Here is a 22,705-nt window from a genome sequence, read left to right as displayed (position 1 = left end):
TTCTCTTCTCCATCCTTTATGCATCACTGTACAAGGCAGAATGAGTTACCAGTGATCAGTCAGTGAGCTCTGTAGTATTTATTTCTCTTCTCCATCCTTTATGCATCACTGTACATAGCAGAATGAGTTACCAGTGATCAGTCAGTGAGCTGTGTAGTACTTATTTCTCTTCTCCATCCTTTGTGTATCACTGTACATAGAATGAGTTACCAGTGATCAGTCAGTGAGCTCTGTAGTACTTATTTCTCTTCTCCATCCTTTATGCAGTACTGTACATAGCAGAATGAGTTACCAGTGATCAGTCAGTGAGCTCTGTAGTACCTATTTCTCTTCTCCATCCTTTATGCAGTACTGTACATAGCAGAATGAGTTACCAGTGATCAGTCAGTGAGCTCTGTAATCCTTATGTCTCTTCTCCATCCTTTATGTATCACTGTACATAGCAGAATGAGTTACCAGTGATCAGTCAGTGAGCTCTGTAATCCTTATGTCTCTTCTCCATCCTTTATGCAGTACTGTACATAGCAGAATGAGTTACCAGTGATCAGTCAGTGAGCTCTGTAGTACCTATTTCTCTTCTCCATCCTTTATGCAGTACTGTACATAGCAGAATGAGTTACCAGTGATCAGTCAGTGAGCTCTGTAGTACTTATTTCTCTTCTCCATCCTTTATGCAGTACTGTACATAGCAGAATGAGTTACCAGTGATCAGTCAGTGAGCTCTGTAGTACTTATTTCTCTTCTCCATCCTTTATGCAGTACTGTACATAGCAGAATGAGTTACCAGTGATCAGTCAGTGAGCTCTGTAGTACTTATTTCTCTTCTCCATCCTTTATGCAGTACTGTACATAGCAGAATGAGTTACCAGTGATCAGTCAGTGAGCTCTGTAGTACTTATTTCTCTTCTCCATCCTTTATGCAGTACTGTACATAGCAGAATGAGTTACCAGTGATCAGTCAGTGAGTTCTGTAATCCTTATGTGTCTTCTCCATCCTTTATGTATCACTGTACATAGCAGAATGAGTTACCAGTGATCAGTCAGTGAGCTCTGTAATCCTTATGTCTCTTCTCCATTCTCTACGTATCCCTGATATTGGTGCTTATCCTTTGATAAAAATGATACTTTTTATTTTGTCAAGATCCAACTTGCCAGTCATAAGAGACCCTTTGGTAAGAGATAAAACCTTGAGTGTGAGGTGTTATGGGGTCTTCGATATTGCGCCCCTCATTTACCAGTCGCAGTTTTCTGTCCCCCCAACTATGTGCAATTCCACTAAAGTTTTTTGAACCACATTTGCCAAAAGTTATAAAAATAGGAAAAGTTTATCAGAGGGAGAGCGGCCGACAACCGTCAGCGTAAATCCAGAAAAGCCCACTCAGGACCCCCCCCCGTGTATGGGCCAGAACAAAGAGCTCCGGCGGACTCGAGCCTCCTTGTCATCTGAACGGCTTCAGGCCACGACTTACCGTCACACTCCTCTATAGGCAGAGGGTGGATGCATTTTGAAAGGGTGGTCTCTGATGGGCTGCAGCGGTCACATCTGTCTACATTGAACCATTGGGGGACGGGGCAGCATTGGACGAGCAGCGGTTGGGCGAGTATGCCTTACTACAAGCACATTTAGAGAGATGTTTCGCCGTGGACAATCCCTTTAATACCCGGAATTTTTCGCCTGGGTGTGAACGTGCGATTCTCTCGATACGTGCAGCGTAGTGAATGACATTTCTTTATTTAAAATCACTTTTTAATTGAAATTCTTCCGGTTAGAGTTTTGTATTGGCAGCTCACAGGGGCAGCCTTCACCCCGCTCCGGTCACGAGCCGCTCCGGTCACGAGCCGCTCCGGTCACGAGCCGCTCCGGTCACGAGCCGCTCCGGTCACGAGCCGCTCCGGTCACGAGCCGCTCCGGTCACGAGCCGCTCCGGTGGGGTTTTTGGCAATGGTTTATATCCTCCGGGCTTCCACACATCCTCTACTCCTGCTGGGGGTCTACATCTGCCGGTGCACTCTATAGAGATAGCGTTAGGGGCTACGGACATTAACCAATAAAAAAAAAACTGGAGGATATTACACCGGAGCCACCGGGTCCGATTGTTTAGCTGATGGGACAACAACCGGGCAAAGCGTAAGAATTGGCGCATCTAATAGACGTGCCTTTTCTGGGGCGCCTGTGGGCTACTATTTTTAGGCTGGGGGGGCAGTTTCCATGGCCCCTTACCAGCCTGAGTATACCAGCCCCCCCAGCTGTCTGCTTTAGCAAGGCTGGTTGTTAAAAATGGAGGCGTCTCCACGCTGTTTTTAATTACTTCTTTAAATTAAAGAAAAAACAGCGTGGGGACACCTCTCTTTTTGATAACCAGCCATGCTAAAGCAGACAGCTGTGAGTTTTGCCTGGCTGGTTATCAAAAATACAGGGGAGCCCACGCCATATTTTTTTCATTGTAGGCTTTAATGGGGAACCGGATAATGGAATGTGAAAAACAACAACACAGTTGTGCTTTTAAGTGCAGAACCCCGGCCTTTATGCATTAATTAACAATATTCTGAGCAGTTTACCATTGTGTTTTGTGGTGCAGAATAAAGCTGCATATATTTCTATATGTGAGTATGGCCTCATACGGAGCATAAAATCTGCCTCCAGCCTGTGCACAGCCCCTAAGTGTGGCCTCCAATGATCATTATTACAACCTGTGCCATGTAGTGAAGTGCAGGAGGTATATAGGATATGGATGTGAAGTCCTACCGCCCGCCATAGAGGCAGATCACACCGGATCCCTGCCGCTCTGAACCCGCTGCTTCCATTATAGTCATTGGCTGATCATGAGGCTTCCAGACGGCTCGGACCCCACAGCAATAGGTCATCAGACAAAAACCTCACAGGGAACGCGGCATCAGAAAATGACCTGCTCTGTACATCAAGGTTCTGAAATAGGTTGTTTTTTTTTTTTTAATAATCCTGAAAAAAATAAAATTAATAAATCGGACAATTTACGCACTGATTACGGTGGCTGTTTAGACTAATACTTCATGTCCTTTAAGGAAGAGTTGTCAGCAGATTCATTATCATCATAAGGTTTACAATGATTGATAACACAGGATCCACCATTCACCATAGATGTCACAGCTCACCTCCTCATCCTGTACAATGACTGATAACACCTCTATATACAGTAGATAACACTGGATCCACCATTCACAATAGATGTCACAGCTCACCTCCTCCTCCTCCTGTACAATGACTGATAACACCTCTATATACAGTAGATAACACTGGATCCACCATTCACAATACATGATATCACAGCTCACCTCCTCCTGTACAATGACCAATAACACCTATATACAGTAGATAACACAGGATCCACCATTCACAATAGGTGATGTCACAGCTCACCTCCTCCTCCTGTACAATGACTGATAGCACCTCTATATACAGTAGATAACACTGGATCCACCATTCACAATACATGATATCACAGCTCACCTCCTCCTGTACAATGACCAATAACACCTATATACAGTAGATAACACAGGATCCACCATTCACAATAGGTGATGTCACAGCTCACCTCCTCCTCCTGTACAATGACTGATATCTACTGTATATAGAGGTGTTATCAGTCATTGTACAGGAGGAGGAGGTGAGCTGTGATATCACCTATTGTGAATGGTGCATCCTGTGTTGTCACAGCTCACCTCCCCCTCCTGTACAATGAGCTTTGCACACGCTCATTAGATGCCTCAATACAAAACACAGCATCTGTTTGTTCATTGCAGATCATGTACATGTGGATTTCTTCAAAACAACAGGAATAGTCCCAGTGGGCAAAATTTTTTTCAAAGATTTCATATTTTGATTTTTTTAATATGGATTGTGATATTAAAAAAAAACAAAGTAAGTTTAACACAAAACCCTGATCTACATAATAGTTCATTTTTCTTCTGGCATTTCCCAATAGCGCATCATCGTCAGACGGGCATAAACGGCTGCTGCTAACGAGGCGCTGTCAGATAGATCGCTGCCAATTGTCAGAAGTTTTTACGTGGGACTCGGGTGCCAGGACCCCAACGACTGTAGAAAAAGGCAGAAGTGATCAGCGGAGGGTGTGATGGGCCCTGGTCTCCTCTGCGGCCTACAGAAAGTCCACACGCGCCAACCATCAGCCACCTAGTGGAGCCGAGGGGAACTGCGCCCAGTCAAAGGTTTCTGCCTTTTTTTCCCTATTTTATCCTCCCGACGTCCCCATTGATTGGAGCTTGTGATGTATCACCACAATCAAGATTTAGGATTCTGGATGTGGATGGGACTGGTTTGTCTTGACTCTAAACAAAAGCATCTAAGCATAGATTCAGCAGCGGCAAGAAGACGGCAGAGGACGCTTCACTAATGCCACCATTTTAGGCTGGCAGTCCCATCCCGCTTTCTTCTTTACGACCAGATTTTCATATATATTTTTTTTTTAAATCCAAGAACCAAAGCAACGAGCGGCGTCTCCAGTCGTCCGACAAAGCATCATGCCAGTAAAAACTGCAGATTGGTAAGCAGAAAGCGAATGCCGCTGGTGACGGTCACCACCGAGGTGGCGGGGTTTAACTTGAAGGTGTTGGCGTCCCCTTTCTTGTATTGATCCCGGAACACGTAGATGCAGCCGTTGCAGCTGGCGATTTTCCAGAGCGCTGGCCGCGAGCTCCAGACCTCGGGCAGGCACAGCCGGGTGAAGCTGTCCAGCAGCGGGTTATAACACACCAGCGAGTCCCCCTCCGCGACGATGAACACCAGGTCCTTGTGAACGGCCGCGTGCATTCGACCCGCAAACGGCAGCAGGTAGGGTTTGACGTGGCACTTCTCTGTGGTGGTATCGAAACACTGGATGAGACGAGAGGGTTTGGTGAAGAAGTCCAGGTCGTTCTCCTCGCCTCCCAGTAGGTAGATGAGCCCGTTCAGGTTCACCCCCGCCGCCCCGGAGATGCTGACCTCCAGCTGACTAGTCTCTGTCCAGACATTGTCCGATACTCGGTAGTAAATCACCACGTTAGACAGCGAGTCCTGCAAGGTCTTACCCCCCAGGGAGTAGATGGCATCCTTGCCGGGCACGGACACCAGCGTATGCTGCAGACGGTCCCGGGGAAGCGGTGCGCATCGCTCCCAGTCCATGGTCTCCATATTACATTTCCACATTCGACGGGGTATGGACCCTCCTACCACGTAGAGGTCGGCGCCATGTTTGCACGCGGCAGTGATCTGGTGGCACAGACTGTTCTGCCCGCTTACACTTATAGAGTCGTCCTGCGCACAGTGGAGAGAGACGGCAATGGAGTGCGTGCGAGATTCCTCCTTCCCGATCAGGTAGATGTGCACGTTTTCCCCGATTTCCTTAAAGACAAAATACACAAGGAAACGCTTTAAAAGATTTTCTGAAAACATAAAAGCGGAGGTCATTAAAAGGGATTTACTCTGAAAAAAAAAAAACAAGGTCCCAGCAATTATATGTCAGAGGCTCTACGAAAATGAGCGCCCTCCCAGAGGGAAAGAACGCTCGCAACAGCCACGTATAGGATTTATTGGATGGAGCAATCCTTAACTCTTTAACGAGCCTTGTCACAGGATAAGAGCCAAACCAGAATCTGTTTGCAGACACCTGTTTCGGGGTGTTTGCCCCTCCTCAGTGCAAAGCAACAAACCCGATTCAGCTGTATGAGCGGCCTCTGATGGGTCTAAGGGGTAAGATTTCTCCCTGGAGATTTGGTAAACTGGCGACAGTGATCATAGAAAGGTGTCAGAACATGCAGAGCATCAGTTTTGCTTTTCGTTATTTGGAGGTTACATGTACCACCTACTATAGAGGAGCCAAGCAATCTGCATGACCTTCATCCAGAAGCCATGGCTGCCGCACAGGAGCCCTGTGAATCACCTCCTACCTGCATCCCCGGGGTCCTTCTTCTGATTAACCATCCTGGCGCTACATAATATGGCCGTCACACCACCACTAGGACATTGTGCTGCACCTACAAATCCGAAGAGGATCCGGGCATGTTGGCAGAAAGGAGGTGGCTCACAGGGCTCCCTTATGCCGGCCATGGATGACTGACATGGCCGCTGGACTAGGGACCTGCAAATCCACTCGCTCCTCTGTACCAGCTGCCTAACAGTGAACCCTTTACGGCACAGGTCTCATAATGGCGGTAGTTTCTCAGCAGGGTAAAGGTCAGATAGCAATATGACAAATCAAGGTGAGGACGTCACAACCACTTTAAGATAAATCACTACAATACTCATAAAAAACAAAAAAAAACAAAGATCTTTCACTTTTCTTTAACAAATTTTTATTTCAACTTTGTGAAAAATTACAACAAACATCTAACACAGCAAATATACAACCTTTGTCCTGATACAGTGCGATAACTTAAGGGGTTTTTTTTTTGTGGTTTTTTTAAACTTTTCATATAAAAACAAAACTTAACCAACACCTAATAATATCCCAAATAACACAGCCATGAAGGGAAAATTATGAAAACACCGAAAAAACCCCGTTTTATTTTTTTTAAACAAACTTAGAAAAATGTTAACTTTTTTTCCCATATGAAATATAAAACCGCATAACAGTGAAGAGATAAAGTGCCGCGCACGTCTGATCGCTCGGGACATCACTTAGAAAGCCACGTCGGCCGGCGGACCGGACACGGACTCCCAATACCATTTACAGCTGGGATAATTTCCGTCGGGGCTCGGGAACGTCTCCCGAATGTTACGGACCACACACGAAGGCACCGTTAATCCGCGTCTATTCCCGAGAAATCCGTAGATCATGGTAGTGAATCTGCGATAGGCTGCCTCCCGAAGGTGCCTGGAGGAAAAAAAATAAATGATCATATTCCTCACCAACCGTTACACCGATGCCTCTACCTTGTGCCAGTCATTACACTGGTTACCCATCCACTCAAGAATCCAGTACAAAACTACTACCCTCATCCACAAAGCACTCCATGGCTCAGCACCACCCTACATCTCCTCTCTGGTCTCAGTCTACCACCCTACCCGTGCCCTCCGCTCCGCTAATGACCTCAGGTTAGCATCCTCAATAATCAGAACCTCCCACTCCCGTCTCCAAGACTTTACACGTGCTGCGCCGATTCTTTGGAATGCACTACCTAGGATAATACGATTAATCCCCAATCCCCACAGTTTTAAGCGTGCCCTAAAAACTCATTTGTTCAGACTGGCCTACCGCCTCAATGCATTAACCTAACGATCCCTGTGTGGCCTATATTAAAAAAAAAAAAAAATAAATAAATTAATTAACTGGTTCATGCAGCTTTACATGAACACCCAAGCCTTACACTATGGCTGGTCCGAATAACTATAGCAATTGTTACCATCCACCTCTCGTGTCTCCCCTTTTCCTCATAGTTTGTAGCTTGCGAGCAGGGCCCTCACTCCTCTTGGTATCTGTTTTGAACTGTATTTCTGTTATGCTGTAATGTCTATTGTATGTACAAGTCCCCTCTATAATTTGTAAAGCGCTGCGGAATATGTTGGCGCTATATAAATAAAAATTATTATTATTATTATTATTAAATAAATAATATCAATCAGCGTGTCCATCCCTGTGCTCCATGTAATAAAGCATCAGGTGGCTCAGCAACCTGCAGCATGCGCCGACAGCCAGAGACTTCTGCCCCATTGTTAGTTAACAGATTTAACAGGTATTTTTGTACGGATTATTTTATATTGATGGAACAGCAATATCACATTATGGGATACAGGGTAAAAATAAAATATGCAAAAAAAATAAAAAAAAAAAATTTACCCATTTTCCTTTTCTGCAAAATTTGACGCTGTCAATTTGGTGGAGAACTGAAGCATCTGAACGAGAAGGTCTCTGGACAGTATGAAGCCGGCAAAGTCCATGTGTCTCGTAACACAAGACTCGTTTTCTAGGAATCTGTTAATGGCGGGAACCTCTCGGCAGCAGACGCTTTCCGCTACATGAGGCATGATGGAACAATGCCCGCACTGACACCAGTTTGTGTTCTGCAGTCTTCCTTTAGGATCGGGCGGCGGGAGCGGCCGTTCCTCACCCAGGCCCCATAGTGGGTCATTCTGGAGGCACCATGGGGTACGGAGGTTGTTTTCCTCTACACGTTTCTGGAGTTGAGCCCGGAACTGCTATAAAAAAAAAAAAAAAAAAAAAAAAAAAAGGCATAAATTACATTTCTTTGAAAAAAAAAAAAGTGTAAAAATATTACAAATAAATTTAGTGAAACCTCACGAGTTCACCCTCTCTCTCGACGCGGATCATGGCCGCATGCTTACGGTCAGGTGCTTCTTCATATTCCTCTGAACTTTCCTGTTATTACACAAGAGAAATAAAAACAACGGTGTTTGGAAGGTAAAACATATAGGATGGCTTCATAATAAAAAATAAAAAAAAACAAAACACCTACTTCAACATATTCATCAGTGTCTGATTCAGAGTACTCAAAAATGAAGTCTTCCACATCCTCGTCTATTTCTTCCTCCTTATATAACCATTAGGGGAAAAAAGAAAAAACAAACAAAAAAAAAGTGAACAGATATTGCTTGATAATTTTCAAATTAAACTTTATTTTTTTAATGTGAAAATTAGAATAGCTCATTCTAAAAAAAATAAAAATTGACAAGTCAGGCTGAGGTCTGAAGAGACAGCTCCCAACACCTGCGCCTCAACTGACAGAGGAGCTGAATGGTAAGAGCACAACACGGGTGAGCGGATGAAGACGGGAGGTGACAGGAAAAGAAATCTACTCGGCTGACTGAGGATTTTTTATTGTCCGGCCTCAGTCCTCTGTGTTCAGTTGGCCAAGGAGGAGATTTTTATTTTCCCGTCTCCAGCCGCTCACCAGTGCCATACAGTTCCTCTGTCAGTGAGGCGCAGGTCTCAGGAGCGGTGCTTCTAAAGACTGCAGACCGTCCTGACCCATGACTAGGAGCGGCTGCCATTTCTATTACATAACTGGGGTCATTTTTTTTTCCCCATCGTGGAGAACTTCTTTAATGTCTATGGATGTAGAGTAGGAGGTCAGAATAGATCCAGTAAGTGAATGTGGAGGGGGCACATACCTTTCTCCATTTACTTCACATTTATTGTACATATACATGGGGGCGCGGGGGGCACGTTTCCTCTGTGCGGTCTGTACAGGATGACACTTACGGGGCCTCCATCAAGACCAAGTGGTACTGTGTATTACCCATAACAACCAATCAGGGCTCAGCTTTCACTTTACCTCAGCAGTGTGAGGAATGGCTGCGGCCGTCGTCTCCGTCCTGTGGTCGGTTTCTCTGCGGAGGGCGGTCGTGATGTGTGAGCACAACATGGCGGTTTGTGATAGCAGAGGCGACGTACAGACAGGGTCAGTCACAAATACGGCTGTCCAGCTGGGCAATGGCCGCTCCTTCCTGCTCTAGTAATAAGCAGTTTCCAGCAACACAGGATCCACAGAACGCACATGTGCGACTGTTCAGGGGTCAACTAGAATTGGCATTAAACAGTCGTCATCATCATGAGACCAAGACGACACCGAACAGCTGATCCCACAGGACGTCACCATCATGAGGCCTCAGGAAGGATGTGCTCAGACAGAAGTGGCCACTGAGCTCCGAGTGTCAGAGTCATCAGCCGTGACTACAGAGACTGGAAGAGCCATAGAAAGGCAGAGAAGTGACCACTGAGCGTCACAGAGTCATCAGCCGTGACTACAGAGACTGGAAGAGCCATAGAAAGGCAGAGAAGTGACCACTGAGCGTCACAGAGTCATCAGCCGTGACTACAGAGACTGGAAGAGCCATAGAAAGGCAGAGAAGTACTGAGCATCAGAGTCATCAGCCGTGACTACAGAGACTGGAAGAGCCATAGAAAGGCAGAGAAGTACTGAGCATCAGAGTCATCAGCCGTGACTACAGAGACGGGAGGAGTCACAGAAAGGCAGAGAAGTGGCCACTGAGCTCCGAGTGTCAGAGTCATCAGCCGTGACTACAGAGACTGGAAGTGCCACAGAAAGACAGAGAAGTACTGAGCATCAGAGTCATCAGCCGTGACTACAGAGACTGGAAGTGCCACAGAAAGACAGAGAAGTGGCCACTGAGCATCAGAGTCATCAGCCATGACTACAGAGACTGGAAGAGTCACAGAAAGGCAGAGAAGTGATCACTGAGCATCAGAGTCATCAGCCATGACTACAGAGACGGGAAGAGTCACAGAAAGGCAGAGAAGTGGCCACTGGGTTCAGAGCGTCACAGAGTCATCAGCCGGTGAAAAGAGAGATCGGAAGAGTCACAGACGTGGACGTCCTCTGCCACATCCTCCACTAATGACTGCTTCATTGTGAACGATGCCCTTCAGACCCGGATGATGAACGCCGCACATGTAAGGGACGGGAGAGGCGCCCAAGGGTCAGACCATTCAAAACCATTCACATCAGCGTGGTCTTTGTGCTAGACGACCGGCAACGTACCTGACCGCACCACCATGGGCCAGGGAACATCTACGCAGGATGAGGGACTAGTGGCCTCAGCGCTGTTCACTGATGAGACTCTGTTCACGCTGAGCACAAAAGATGGCCGCCAATGATGTTGGAGACTTCAAGGAGTGCGCTGTGCATCAGCCACTGTGGTCACCAAACGAGGCTTTGGTGGTGGTTACATGGTCTAGTCATACAGAACGGCCCTACACTGGCCACTACTACGGGAATAACGTCATTAATCCACTGATTGTAGCTATGCACAGACACCGGCCTAAGGTCATCTTCATGGACGGCCATGCTCCATCTCATCGAGGTCGCATCATTAGGGACCAGCTGATGGAGCCTGGGGGGACCTCAGATGAAGCAGTCCACACTTTCTCCTGGCCTGAATCACACAGAATACCTCTGGGTCACCATGTAGAGGCTCATAACTCTGTACCCTAGAACCTCAATGACCGGAGGGCCGCGCTACAAGAAGAGTGGGACGCAATGTCCGAGCGACAATAACTCCACTTGTTAGCAGCAGATGATGTCGGCTGTAATTGATGCTGAAGGCCACAGGACAAGTTATTCGTTCTACTTAATGCCCGACTTACAGGATAAAAGATCACTGTAGCAGGAACTTTACAGTTTCCATAAATTTCACCCAAAAGCCAAGTGTCCCTAACTTTATGTTAGTAGTGTGTGTACAGACCCCACACATCCAGACCCCTGACTCTGCTGCCGACGTCCAGGACACAAGTAGGAGAAGCCCCGGGAAATCGATGTGAAAATGATCCGAGGAGCAGAACATGGCGCCACGTAGGGAAATCACCATCCCTGATGTCACCAAGTGTAAAGGAGATGAAAAGAAGCGCGAGGCAGATTGTGGCTACTAGATATGATGGCGGACAACATGAGAACCAGCTACATTATATGAGGCCGTGTGGCTCCGTACATACCGGGTGGTCCCGCACCTTCAACAGGGAAGCACCGCACCCGAGCTCCACATGAAGGACAACCGGATTCACCAGAAGGGGCAACTACATCCATCGCTCCACGTCTGATAAGGTGTCCATTGTAGCAGCTTTCCACAGGCAATGAGACAGGTCTGCAGCTGCACAGACAGGGAGCTGTGATGCTCTGCGTGTCCTGACACCTTTCTATCACAGCTGTGATGCTCTGCATGTCCTGACCCCTTTCTATCACAGCTGCGATGCTCTGCGTGTCCTGACACCTTTCTATCATAGCTGTGTTGCTCTGCGTGTCCTGACACCTTTCTATCACGGTTGCTCTGTGTGTCCTGACACCTTTCTATCACGGTTGCTCTGCGTGTCCTGACACCTTTCTATCACGGTTGCTCTGCGTGTCCTGACACCTTTCTATCACGGTTGCTCTGCGTGTCCTGACACCTTTCTATCACGGTTGCTCTGCGTGTCCTGACACCTTTCTATCACGGTTGCTCTGCGTGTCCTGACACCTTTCTATCACGGTTGCTCTGCGTGTCCTGACACCTTTCTATCACGGTTGCTCTGCCTGTCCTAACACTAGCGATAATGACTTATGGAAGTGTAGCAAAAAGTAAACCGTTGTGCTGTGACGATTCCACTGTGGACTGTTCCTACCTTCAGGCTGGAGATCAGCACCTCGGAGAATCCCTCCCGCTCCTCCTTATTGTAGTGGATCCAGCTCTTTATGGCCGCGCTCGGATTCTGAGAACAGGGAACGCCATCTGATGGGAAGAAGAGGAATCAGGAAGAAACCGACAGGACGACATTGTGAACGATGGGAATCTGCAGCGAGCGGAAGGGGACGGCCCTCACTTTATAACCTCTCCAGCAGTGAATGGAAACTTACATAATAATAATAATAATAAATATTAATATTGTTTCTCCGGCTCATTGCGATTGCTACTAACCAGCCACATACACGTTTTATTTTACCATATCAGTAGGTGAAAAAAAAAAAAATTGGTTTGTGTCACCATTTTTGAGACTTCTGGCTTTTCTGTGCTGTTTCTTTACACTTTCCCTTCAGGATAATCTATTTTGTATCTCAATAGATCGTATCTTTTATGGACACCAGGGTACAAGAAATTTAGAAAAAATAAATATCTGTTTCTTTATTCTTAACTGGGGAATACACAACGACCGGAAAAACCCAAAACGCCGACCACACGTCCAAAATTATTAAATAACAAAGTTTATTAATGAATCAGGTAAATTATAACAGAAAAATTAATGCACAAATTGTATAAATAATGAATGAATAAAATTAGTACAAGATAAAAACAAGAAGAGCTGCATCCAGTGAAAGTGCAGCTGTACGTGTCCGTGTGTACGAGTGATCTGGAAGTGACCGGGCAAAAAAGTGCAGGAATAAAAGATAAACTAAAGATGGATGTAACTTACTGACGTCACCTGGATGGCGCCTCCCCAGCCCGTGGTCCGGCACGCTGCCTCCAACCCCGACCCGCGCTCGGCACGCTGCCTCCATCCCCGACCCGTGGTCCGGCACGCTGCCTCCATCCCCGCCCTCGGCACGCTGCCTCCATCCCCGCCCCGCCCTCGGCACGCTGCCTCCATCCCCGCCCCGCCCTCGGCACGCTGCCTCCATCCCCGCCCCGCGCTCGGCACGCTGCCTCCATCCCCGCCCCGCTGCCTCCATCCCCGCCCCGCGCTCGACACGCTGCCTCCATCCCCGCCCCGCGCTCGGCACGCTGCCTCCATCCCCGACCCGTGGTCCGGCACGCTGCCTCCATCCCCGCCCTCGGCACGCTGCCTCCATCCCCGCCCCCGGCACGCTGCCTCCATCCCCGCCCTCGGCACGCTGCCTCCATCCCCGCCCCGCGCTCGGCACGCTGCCTCCATCCCCGCCCCGCGCTCGGCACGCTGCCTCCATCCCCGCCCCGCGCTCGGCACGCTGCCTCCATCCCCGCCCCGCGCTCGGCACGCTGCCTCCATCCCCGCCCCGCGCTCGGCACGCTGCCTCCATCCCCAACCCGCGCTCGGCACGCTGCCTCCATCCCGACCATCCTTTACTGGTAATATTCACTAATATCTTTGTTGCAGTAGGTTGCAATCATGGGAGTCTTTTTTGTAACTGGATGCAGCGCTTTCTGTTTTTATCTTGTAATAATTTTATTCATTCATTATTTATACAATTTGTGCATTGATTTTTCTGTTATAATTTTCCTGATTCATTAATAAACTTTATGTTATTTAATAATTTTGGACCTGTGGTCGGCTTTTTGGGTTTTTCCGGGGGCTGTGTAGTTACATTTCCGACTGTCCTTTTTTCACTCGGGCTATACACATGGGTAGCAGCTATACCACTTCTGGCTTCTGTACTATATCATCACGGTGTAATACACGCATACTGCTATCTGGGAGTAATCCTTTTTTTTTTTCCTCCCCATAGGGGGTTGTCCAGGTTTGGCAAGAAAATCTATATAGTCCCTATATACAGACGTGTGAATCCTCACAGCGTGTGCGGTCGGATTTCTCCGGTGTCTGTGCCAGGCGGTCATGTGACTGCAGTCGCGCGATATGCATAATCCCGGCCACATGCCAACTAGACGTGTGCGGCCTCGCTCAATGCAGTGAACTAAGTGAGGCTGGGCAGGTCTAGTCGGAATGTGGCCAGAAGTGTACGTATCTGTGGGGCAAAAAAGTATTTAGTCAGTCAGCAATAGTGCAAGTTCCACCACTTAAAAAGATGAGAGGCGTCTGTAATTTACATCATAGGTAGACCTCCACTATGGGAGACAAACTGAGAAAAAAAAATCCAGAAAATAGAATTATTCTTACCGTTAATTCGGTTTCTAGTAACCCACCACGACAGCACACCTGGAGGATGTTACCCCTTTCCTAATAGGGACAGGAAATGACAAGGTTAAATAACCCCTCCCTCATCCTCCCCTCAGTGTTATTATAAAGGACCACAGGAGAATGAATGCTTCAAATTATATTTATTCTTTTCAGAATGTATATCAAGCAAAGGGAGGGATTACTCCTGCTGTCGTGGTGGGTTACTAGAAACCGAATTAACGGTAAGAATAATTCTATTTTCTCTAGTAACCCCCCACGACAGCACACCTGGAGCAGTACCCAAGAGTAATTTTTAGGGAGGGACTACAGCGCTAAGGACTTTTTCTCCGAAGGCTAAGTCTTCTTTTGACGTCAGGTCAAGCCTGTAATGTTTGGAGAACGTATGGACCGAGGACCACGTAGCCGCTCTGCATATTTGCTCGATGGAAGCACTGGCTTTCTCGGCCCAGGAGACAGCTGTTGCTCTAGTAGAATGGGCTGTGAGCTTTCCTGGTGGTGGGAGGCCTTGAATTTGATAAGCCTCCAAGATTGCTCTTTTGATCCAATTTGCAATTGTGGATCTGGAAGTCTTCTTCCCTTTATTCTGGCCGAGAAGATGAATAAACAGATTCTGCTCTTTTCTAATCTTCTCTGATGCATGAAGATAATAGAGTATCATTCTTCGAACATCCAAAGTATGGAAATGTTCCTCTTCCTCATTCTTTGGTTCTTGATAGAACGACGGAAGAATTATCTCCTGCGATTTGTGGAAATCAGAGACGACCTTTGGGAGAAAGGATGGGTCTAATCGCAGGATAAGCCTGTCCTGAAGAATCTTCATGTAGGGCTCATTGATTGACAGGGCTTGAAGTTCACCAACTCTTCTGGCTGTTATAGCTACCAGGAAGGTGGTTTTCCAAGCGAGTTTATCCATGGTTATGGAAGATAAGGGTTCAAATGGTGGCAGTGTAAGTCCTTTCAGGACTATATTCAGGTCCCAGGATGGAACTATATTTATGGGTCTTGGAGATATGCGGGATGCCGCCGTCATGAATCTTCTTACCCATCTATGGTTGGCTAAAGACTGGTCAAAATAAGAGCTCAAGGCTGCCACTTGTACCTTGAGGGTGCTGGGTCTGAGACCCTTCTCCAGCCCATCTTGTAGAAAATCCAGGATCTTGGCTAGGTTTGGTTTATCTGGGTTAGGTTGCTCAGGAGCACACCACGTGATGAACGTCTTCCAGATCTTTTGGTAAATAGAATTAGTAACCGTTTTGCGACTTTTTTGTAATGTTTCAATTACCCTCTTTGATAGTCCTCTAGTTCTCAGAATTGAGAATTCAGAAGCCAGGCATCTAGGTGTAGCCTCTCGGGATCTGGATGGAGTATTGGCCCCTGGTAGAGAAGGTCTTTGACTGGTGGAAGTGCTATTGGCCCATCTATCTTTAGACTGATGAGGGCCCCAAACCAACCTCTTTTGGGCCAAAGTGGAGCCACTAGGATCACCTTGAGTTTTTCTGCCCTTATTTTCTGCAGGACTTTTGGTAGGACCGGCAATGGCGGGAACGCGTATGCTAGTGAGAATGTCCATGGCTGGACCAATGCGTCCACAGCTAACCCCGGATTCATCGGATCTAGCGAGAAGAACTGGTCTACCTTTGCGTTCTGACTGTTCGCGAACAAGTCCACTTCTGGTTGTCCCCATCTTTTGACTAGTATCTGAAAGACTTCTGGGTTTAGGCTCCATTCTCCTGGATGGACCTCTGTTCTGCTCAGGAAGTCGGCTTGTACGTTTATCTCCCCTTTTATATGTAGGGCGGATATGGAGAGAACATGTTCTTCGGCCCACGAAAATATTCTCGCTGATATTCTTTTTAGATCTTCGTGTCTTGTACTTCCCTGGTGGCGAAGGTGGGCAACTGTTGTCATGTTGTCTGAGTATATTTTTAAGTGGGAATTTTGTACAAGAGTTACCGCCGCTTTGAGAACTTCTTCTACTGCTTTTAGCTCTTTGAAATTCGAGGATTGTTGTGCTATTTCGGCTGACCAGAATCCCTGGAATATGTGCTGGTCTACCGTAGCTCCCCAACCTTTTCCACTGGCATCTACTGTTATGGTCACTGCTGGGACCTGCAACCAGGGAACTCCTCTCATTAAGTTCTCTTTTTGTAGCCACCATGTTAATGAGGACTTTACATGCGGTGGTATCCGGATCTATTTGTCTAAAGAACCTGGGGATCCGTCCCAGCTTGACAGAATATGTGTCTGAAGTATCCTGGTGTGGGCTTGAGCCCATGCCACCATCTGGATGCAAGATGTCATGGTTCCTAGAACTGACATGGCCCATCTTAGAGATACTCTCTTCTTGTCCCGCAATGTTCTTATCCTTGATGTAAGCAGGAACCGTTTTTGTTCGGGCAAGAAAGAGGTTTGTCTGTGGGAGTCTAATAAGACCCCTAAAAAGATCTTCGTTGTGGACGGAACCATATCCGATTTTTTGGGGTTTATCACCCAACCCAGGGATGACAGGATCTGGACTGTTGTTTGAAGATGTTCCTGTAGAATTGGAACCGTGGGAGCCACTACCAAGAGGTCGTCGAGGTATGGGATTATGCATATCCGTCGACTTCTGATGTACGCCATTACCTCGGACATGACCTTTGTGAAGATCCTTGGAGCTGATGATAGTCCGAATGGGAGGACATTGAACTGGAAGTGGTCTATAACTTCTCCTCTGGTGACTGCAAACCTTAGAAATTTCCGATAGGTTGGATGGACTGGGACGTGATAATATGCGTCCTGTAAGTCGATGGTTGCCATGACGAAGTCTTGCCCTATTAAGGGTACTGTCGATCTGACGGACTCCATTCTGAATCTTCTGTAGGTTACATATTGATTCAGCGGTTTCAGATTGATTATCATCCGATGGGTTCCGTTTGGTTTCCTTATCAGAAATAGGCTGGAATAATGGCCCTTGTTTCTTTCGTCTTTTGGGACTGTGGAGATCACATTGTTGAATAAGAGATCTTCTATCCCAGTTATCAGGGTGGACTGTAGTTTCGGTGTTGATAACGTTGTAGTTTTCATTCTTTTTTGGGGATATGATGTAAACTCTATTTTCATCCCCTCTTTGACCAATCTTAAGGTCCACTGATCCACACCGATCTCTTGCCAGACTGGGAGGAAGTTCGAAATTCGACCCCCCACTATGACGGCGTCATTGCTTTCTCTGGTTTTGGGGTTGGGAAAGAAAAAGATTCCTGTCTTTCCCTCCTTTTGGATAACTCCAGTGACCTGTCTTACCCTTTCCTCTGTATTGAGGAGTATGTTCCTGCTGTGCGCGGAAGGGTCTTTTCCTAGGGTTTCTAGGTACTGGTAAGGTCTTTTTCTTGTCTGAAGCCCTCTCCAAAAGATCATCCAAGGCTGGTCCAAACATATACTTTCCCTTAAAAGGAATAGAACACAGCCTCATTTTGGAAGTCATATCACCAGACCAGGATCTTAGCCAGAGTGAACGCCTTACTGAGTTTGACAGTGCAGATGATCTCGCCGTCACTCTCACGGATTCTGCGGCAGCATCTGCTAAAAAGCCTGTTGCTTTCTGGAAGATAGGCAAGGAGGCTAGAATATCTTCTCTCGGAGTACCTGAGGACAAGTGCTCCTCTAGCTGCCACAGCCAGCGATGCATCGATCTAGCCACGCAAGTGGATACTGAATTGATGTTCAGTAAGGACGCTGATGTTTCCCACGACTTTCTTAGTAGTCCGTCCATTTTACGTTCCAGAGGGTCTCTCAGTTGGGAGGCATCCTCGAATGGTAGCGTGGTCTTTTTGGCTAGTCTGGCAATCTGGACGTCCACTTTTGGAACTTCAGACCAGCATGACACTGTCTCGGCATCCACAGGAAATCTGTCTTTAATTTCCGCTGGAGTAGTCAGCTTCTTTTCTGGGGATTCCCACTCCTCCAGAACTAAATCCCGGATGTTTTGGTGAATAGGAAACACCTGACGCTTCCTAGAACGAAGTCCTCCAAACATCTCTTCTTGCACTGACTGGGCCGTCTTCTCCTCAACCTCCATAGTTTTCCTTACAGCCGTAAGGAGTTCTTCTATATCAGATGAAGAGAAGTAGTATCTCTCTTGCTGGACAGTTTCAGAGTCCAGGGATAATTCACCCTCCTCTGGGGGTTCGTCCGATGTCTCTCCTTGAGAGTCCTCCTGCTCTTCCTCCTGTGGATTAAGTTTCCTTTTCTTAGCCTCAGGATGGGCACTAGGAGATGGTGTAGGCTGGGAAAGAGTGGCCAGAGATGTTTTAATCTCCTGCTGGATTAAGGTTTTAATCTCCTCTATCAGGGATGGCCGTTCCTCTCTGATTATTTTGTCTGTGCATTCTTTGCACAATGATTTCTTGTATGAAGAGGACAGCTTCTTCATACAAACTGGCATTTGCGGGTAGTTTTTGTTTTACTTCCTGATGTGGGTTCCTTGTCCCCCTAAAAAGGAAGGGGAGAATGAATCATAAGACTACAACCCACATCAGGGAATGGACACCCTGGGCCAGATTACTTACTGGGGCCGGGATGGTGCTGGGATCTGCAAGAGCAGAGCGCGAGGCAGACGTCTCCATGATTTCACCACACTGTGGTCTTACCTGAGACGTCTTCTTGTCCGGGGCTCTTAAATAGGCGACCGGACACAGCACCTGTCCTCCTGTGAGAGGACCTCCTCCTCCAATGTCCGGATGTGGGGGGAGAAACCGCCGATATCCACGCTAACTGTCATGCGTTCCAGCGTGGAACGCAAAAGGAGCCTCCTGAGTACTGAAGCCGGCCGGCATCTGACGTCACTTCCTGCCGCCGGCTTCAGACCGGAAGCCCTCATCGCGCGCACAGCGCTGGAGGAGGAGAGGGGCTGGAGAGCTCAGGGAGGCCTCCAGCCGAAGAATGCCGCCCAGACCTTGCCTTATCGGTGCGGACTGGTGGCGGAAGTCCCGAGTCCGGAGAGACGGGAGCAGCGCTCGGGGAAGAGAGGTAAGTCTGCTCCCCAGCTACCCGGCATAGAATCTCTATTCCCCCCGGTGACCGCTGCTGGCACAGCACACCTGGGATGACCTCTTCATCCCTAGTAGGGACAGGAAAAAACACTGAGGGGAGGATGAGGGAGGGGTTATTTAACCTCTTGTCATTTCCTGTCCCTATTAGGAAAGGGGTAACATCCTCCAGGTGTGCTGTCGTGGGGGGTTACTAGAGAAAATCACATTGTCTGTTTTTTTTTAACATTTTTTAAATACTTTTTTGCGCGCGTGTGTGTGTGTGTGTGTGTGTGTGTGTGTGTGTGTGTGTGTGTGTGTGTGTGTGTATATATACACACACACAATTTTTTTTTTTTTTTTTTTTTTTTTACACACATGAAATGTACTAATTCTGTATGTGACTGACATCTTTATATCTATTCTATTGGGTCACGCTTGGATTTTATTGTATGCGGCAGGTGAATTGCCGGCTTTTCAAAGGACATTGGTGTGAAAACATTTATATAAAAAAAAAAAAAAATCAAAATCACAGATGAGCTGTGACTCAGATTAACATTGGTCAGGGTGTAATCCGATTTTTCATCAGATCGCACTCGTCCATTTTCCTGCAGGCGAGTGCGAGCCCTTGGGATCAGGCGGAGCGCAGTCACTCACCACCCAGGATGTCTGTGAGTAGTCGCAGCGGCAGGTTCAGGAACTCCTCGCTATCACACAGCTGGGACAGGTGGGTTTTGGCGCAGTGTTTCGCTGCAGTGTAGAGGGAGGTGTCGCTGTGCTGATCCGCCAACCACATGATCTGCAGACAGTTCTTCACCTGCACCGTCCGCACCAGGAAGCGGGAGCATTCTTCGAACAGAGAGATCAGCTGGTACATGTCCGCCACCTCGTAGGTCTCCTGCAACTCCTCCAGCCGCAGCTTCACCGTCCCGTGATAAATGTAATCCACCAGTAACTGGAAGACGCTGGCGCTGACGTCCTGCAGCTCGATCACGCGGTTACGGCCCTCCTTCAGATTGGACGCAAACATGGAGCGAAAGAAGCAGCTCTGGGCCGACAGAACCAGCCGGTGCAACTGGAACTCCTTCCCCTCCACCAGGATGGTGACGTCAGCAAACAGCTGCTCCTCCATGCAAAGCTTCATGATGCTCTGCGCCACGCGGCTGCTGTGGGAGCGATCGGTGAAGGTGTACGTCACAAAGTAGTTCTCCTCCGTGGTGCCGGACAGGTTCTGAGCCGCCTCCTCTGAAGGGTCCATGGTTGAGAAGACGCCTGAGAAGTGAGTGCCTGCAGAGCAAAACAGAAGCAAAAGCACGTCTTATTGATGGAACCTATGAGCCGCAGATATCAGCCATGGACGCTTCACAGCGCACTTGTAGGGCACCCGGCGAGTCCAGGAGGTAGGAGTCCAGGAGGCGGAGCCGGGTCCCTTCACAAAGGAGGAGACCCGGAATGATTCTCTCCTCACTCTCCCCAAAACACAGCTAGTTGCACCCACATAGACTCCTTACTGGGCACATACCCAGGTCAGGAGGGTCCAATTTTGCAGATATATGGGGTCCTATGGATGACTACACGGTGCACCACTAGTACCTACCCACCAGACAGTCAGGTCACTGGCCGGATACTTGGGGGCCACACAAAAATCCAATAGAAATGGTTCCCTAAGATCGTATTGAGATTTTCCTTACAGGATTGAAGCCTGAGGCTGCACTGCTGGGGGGGGCGGCGCTGCTGGGGCTAAGGCGGAGCTGCTGGGGCTGAGGCGGAGCTGCTGGGGCTGAGGCGGCGCTGCTGGGGCTGAGGCGGCGCTGCTGGGGCTAAGGCGGCGCTGCTGGGGCTAAGGCGGCGCTGATGGGGCTAAGGCGGCGCTGATGGGGCTAAGGCGGCGCTGATGGGGCTAAGGCGGCGCTGATGGGGCTAAGGCGGCGCTGATGGGGCTAAGGCGGCGCTGATGGGGCTAAGGCGGCGCTGCTGGGGATAAGGCGGCGCTGCTGGGGATAAGGCGGCGCTGCTGGGGATAAGGCGGCGCTGCTGGGGATAAGGCGGCGCTGCTGGGGCTTCTGGTGTCAGACAGAAGGAGAGCTGAGAGGTATACCACGCCTGACATGAGTCCATGAGGGGCACGCCGTGATCAGAATCTGACATCGGGGGGCCGCAGGCATCAACCCCGTCTCCTTCCAGCATTCTGCATCGGCGGCCCTGTGCAATCAATACATAGAAGTAATAGGAACAGCCGGCAGTGGCCGCCTCAGGTCCAGGGCGGCGGCTCTGCTCCCGGGAGAAAAAGTACCGGACGCTTCTAACACAAGTCCGGTAATATCGCGCACAATGCTGGAAGGAGACTTCCCCTTTAAGTGATTACTTCTTAGTAATCAAGAGATTTTTAAAAAGCTCCTGAAGATGGCGGATCACAGGGGCAGACGACGGCTGAACTTCAGGAGCGACGGCCCCGGTGGGGGTCAAAGGTCTATCCAGGATGTCACAACAATGCACCACAAGGACCAGAAAGACCAGACACCAATGTTACAAGAACTACAACTCCCAGCATGAGGGTAAAAACTGCCGGGAGTGGTAGTTTCCAAAAGACAGACCCACAGGTCGCTCAGCGCAGCACAGAGGTGAGGAAGAGGCGCCGCGTCCACCATCAGAGACCCCACAAATCAGGCCGGGGTGCTAGTATCACTGATGTCGGACATCAGGTCTGGACAATCCCTTTAATTCCATGCACGGCCTGTGGCTTTCATGTGCTGCTGCGAACTACAACTCCCAGCAGGGAGTACCATCTTTTAGTTTCCGTGCATGCTGGGAGTTGTAGTCACGGTTTTGTCCCGCTGGAGCAGCACGAACACCCTCATATGCGATGGGTGCACAATACCAGACGCGGGGGCCAGAGCCCCCCAAATACATGGCCAGATAGGTGACACCTGTGGACGGGCCACTAGACTGATCGGACCCCAGGATTACGGACTGCGCCTTGTAGTCGCCGTTTGCTCCATTCCACAGGCCATGACTACCCCAAATAAATGGCAGCAGCAGCAGGACGCCCCATGTCCAGCATTACACCAGGGGTCAGGCTGCTGCCACTGGACAATATGTAAGGAAGAAAAAAAACACAACAGAGAAGAGTCAGAGGGGAAAGTGACGGAGTTTGTAGTCGGGTGACGTCATACACCAGGGCTGACGGAGGAAAAAGGCGAGAAATGTGCAGTTAGAGCGTCACAGCGGCCAGGAAGTCACCGACAAACCCCCAGGAAGGGATTCAGCAGCGTCACCTCCCGCCAGCCCGCACTCACCGGCCCCGGAGCTATCCGCGCCTTCTCTCCCAGGCTGATACCGGAACGTTCTGAGGCAGGAACACAAAGCTCTGGAATCTACACCGGAAGT

General features: G+C 48.6%; 2 protein-coding genes across 2 annotated transcripts; both read right to left on the bottom strand.

Moving 5' to 3' along the window:
* Positions 1-2,924: 2,924 nt before the first annotated feature.
* Positions 2,925-22,703, bottom strand: KBTBD4 (kelch repeat and BTB domain containing 4). Its single transcript, XM_069739820.1, has 4 exons — positions 22,615-22,703; positions 19,976-20,605; positions 12,108-12,214; positions 2,925-5,377 (listed from the first exon to the last, which is right to left on the bottom strand). Exons 2-4 carry the CDS (start codon positions 20,574-20,576, stop codon positions 4,517-4,519), a joined length of 1,569 nt encoding a protein of 522 aa, XP_069595921.1. The 5' UTR covers positions 20,577-20,605; positions 22,615-22,703; the 3' UTR covers positions 2,925-4,516.
* On the bottom strand, positions 6,319-9,357 carry LOC138649472 (uncharacterized). The gene is made up of 5 exons (XM_069739948.1): positions 9,268-9,357; positions 8,449-8,523; positions 8,274-8,351; positions 7,812-8,170; positions 6,319-6,848 (listed from the first exon to the last, which is right to left on the bottom strand). Exons 1-5 carry the CDS (start codon positions 9,355-9,357, stop codon positions 6,653-6,655), a joined length of 798 nt encoding a protein of 265 aa, XP_069596049.1. The 3' UTR covers positions 6,319-6,652.
* Positions 22,704-22,705: the final 2 nt, after the last annotated feature.

The sequence above is a fragment of the Ranitomeya imitator genome, chromosome 9 (assembly GCF_032444005.1).
Source record: "Ranitomeya imitator isolate aRanImi1 chromosome 9, aRanImi1.pri, whole genome shotgun sequence".
Classification (NCBI taxonomy): Eukaryota; Metazoa; Chordata; class Amphibia; order Anura; family Dendrobatidae; genus Ranitomeya; species Ranitomeya imitator.
The sequence above is the reverse complement of the archived record's forward strand: the minus strand, read 5'-3'. Positions and strand labels throughout refer to the sequence as shown.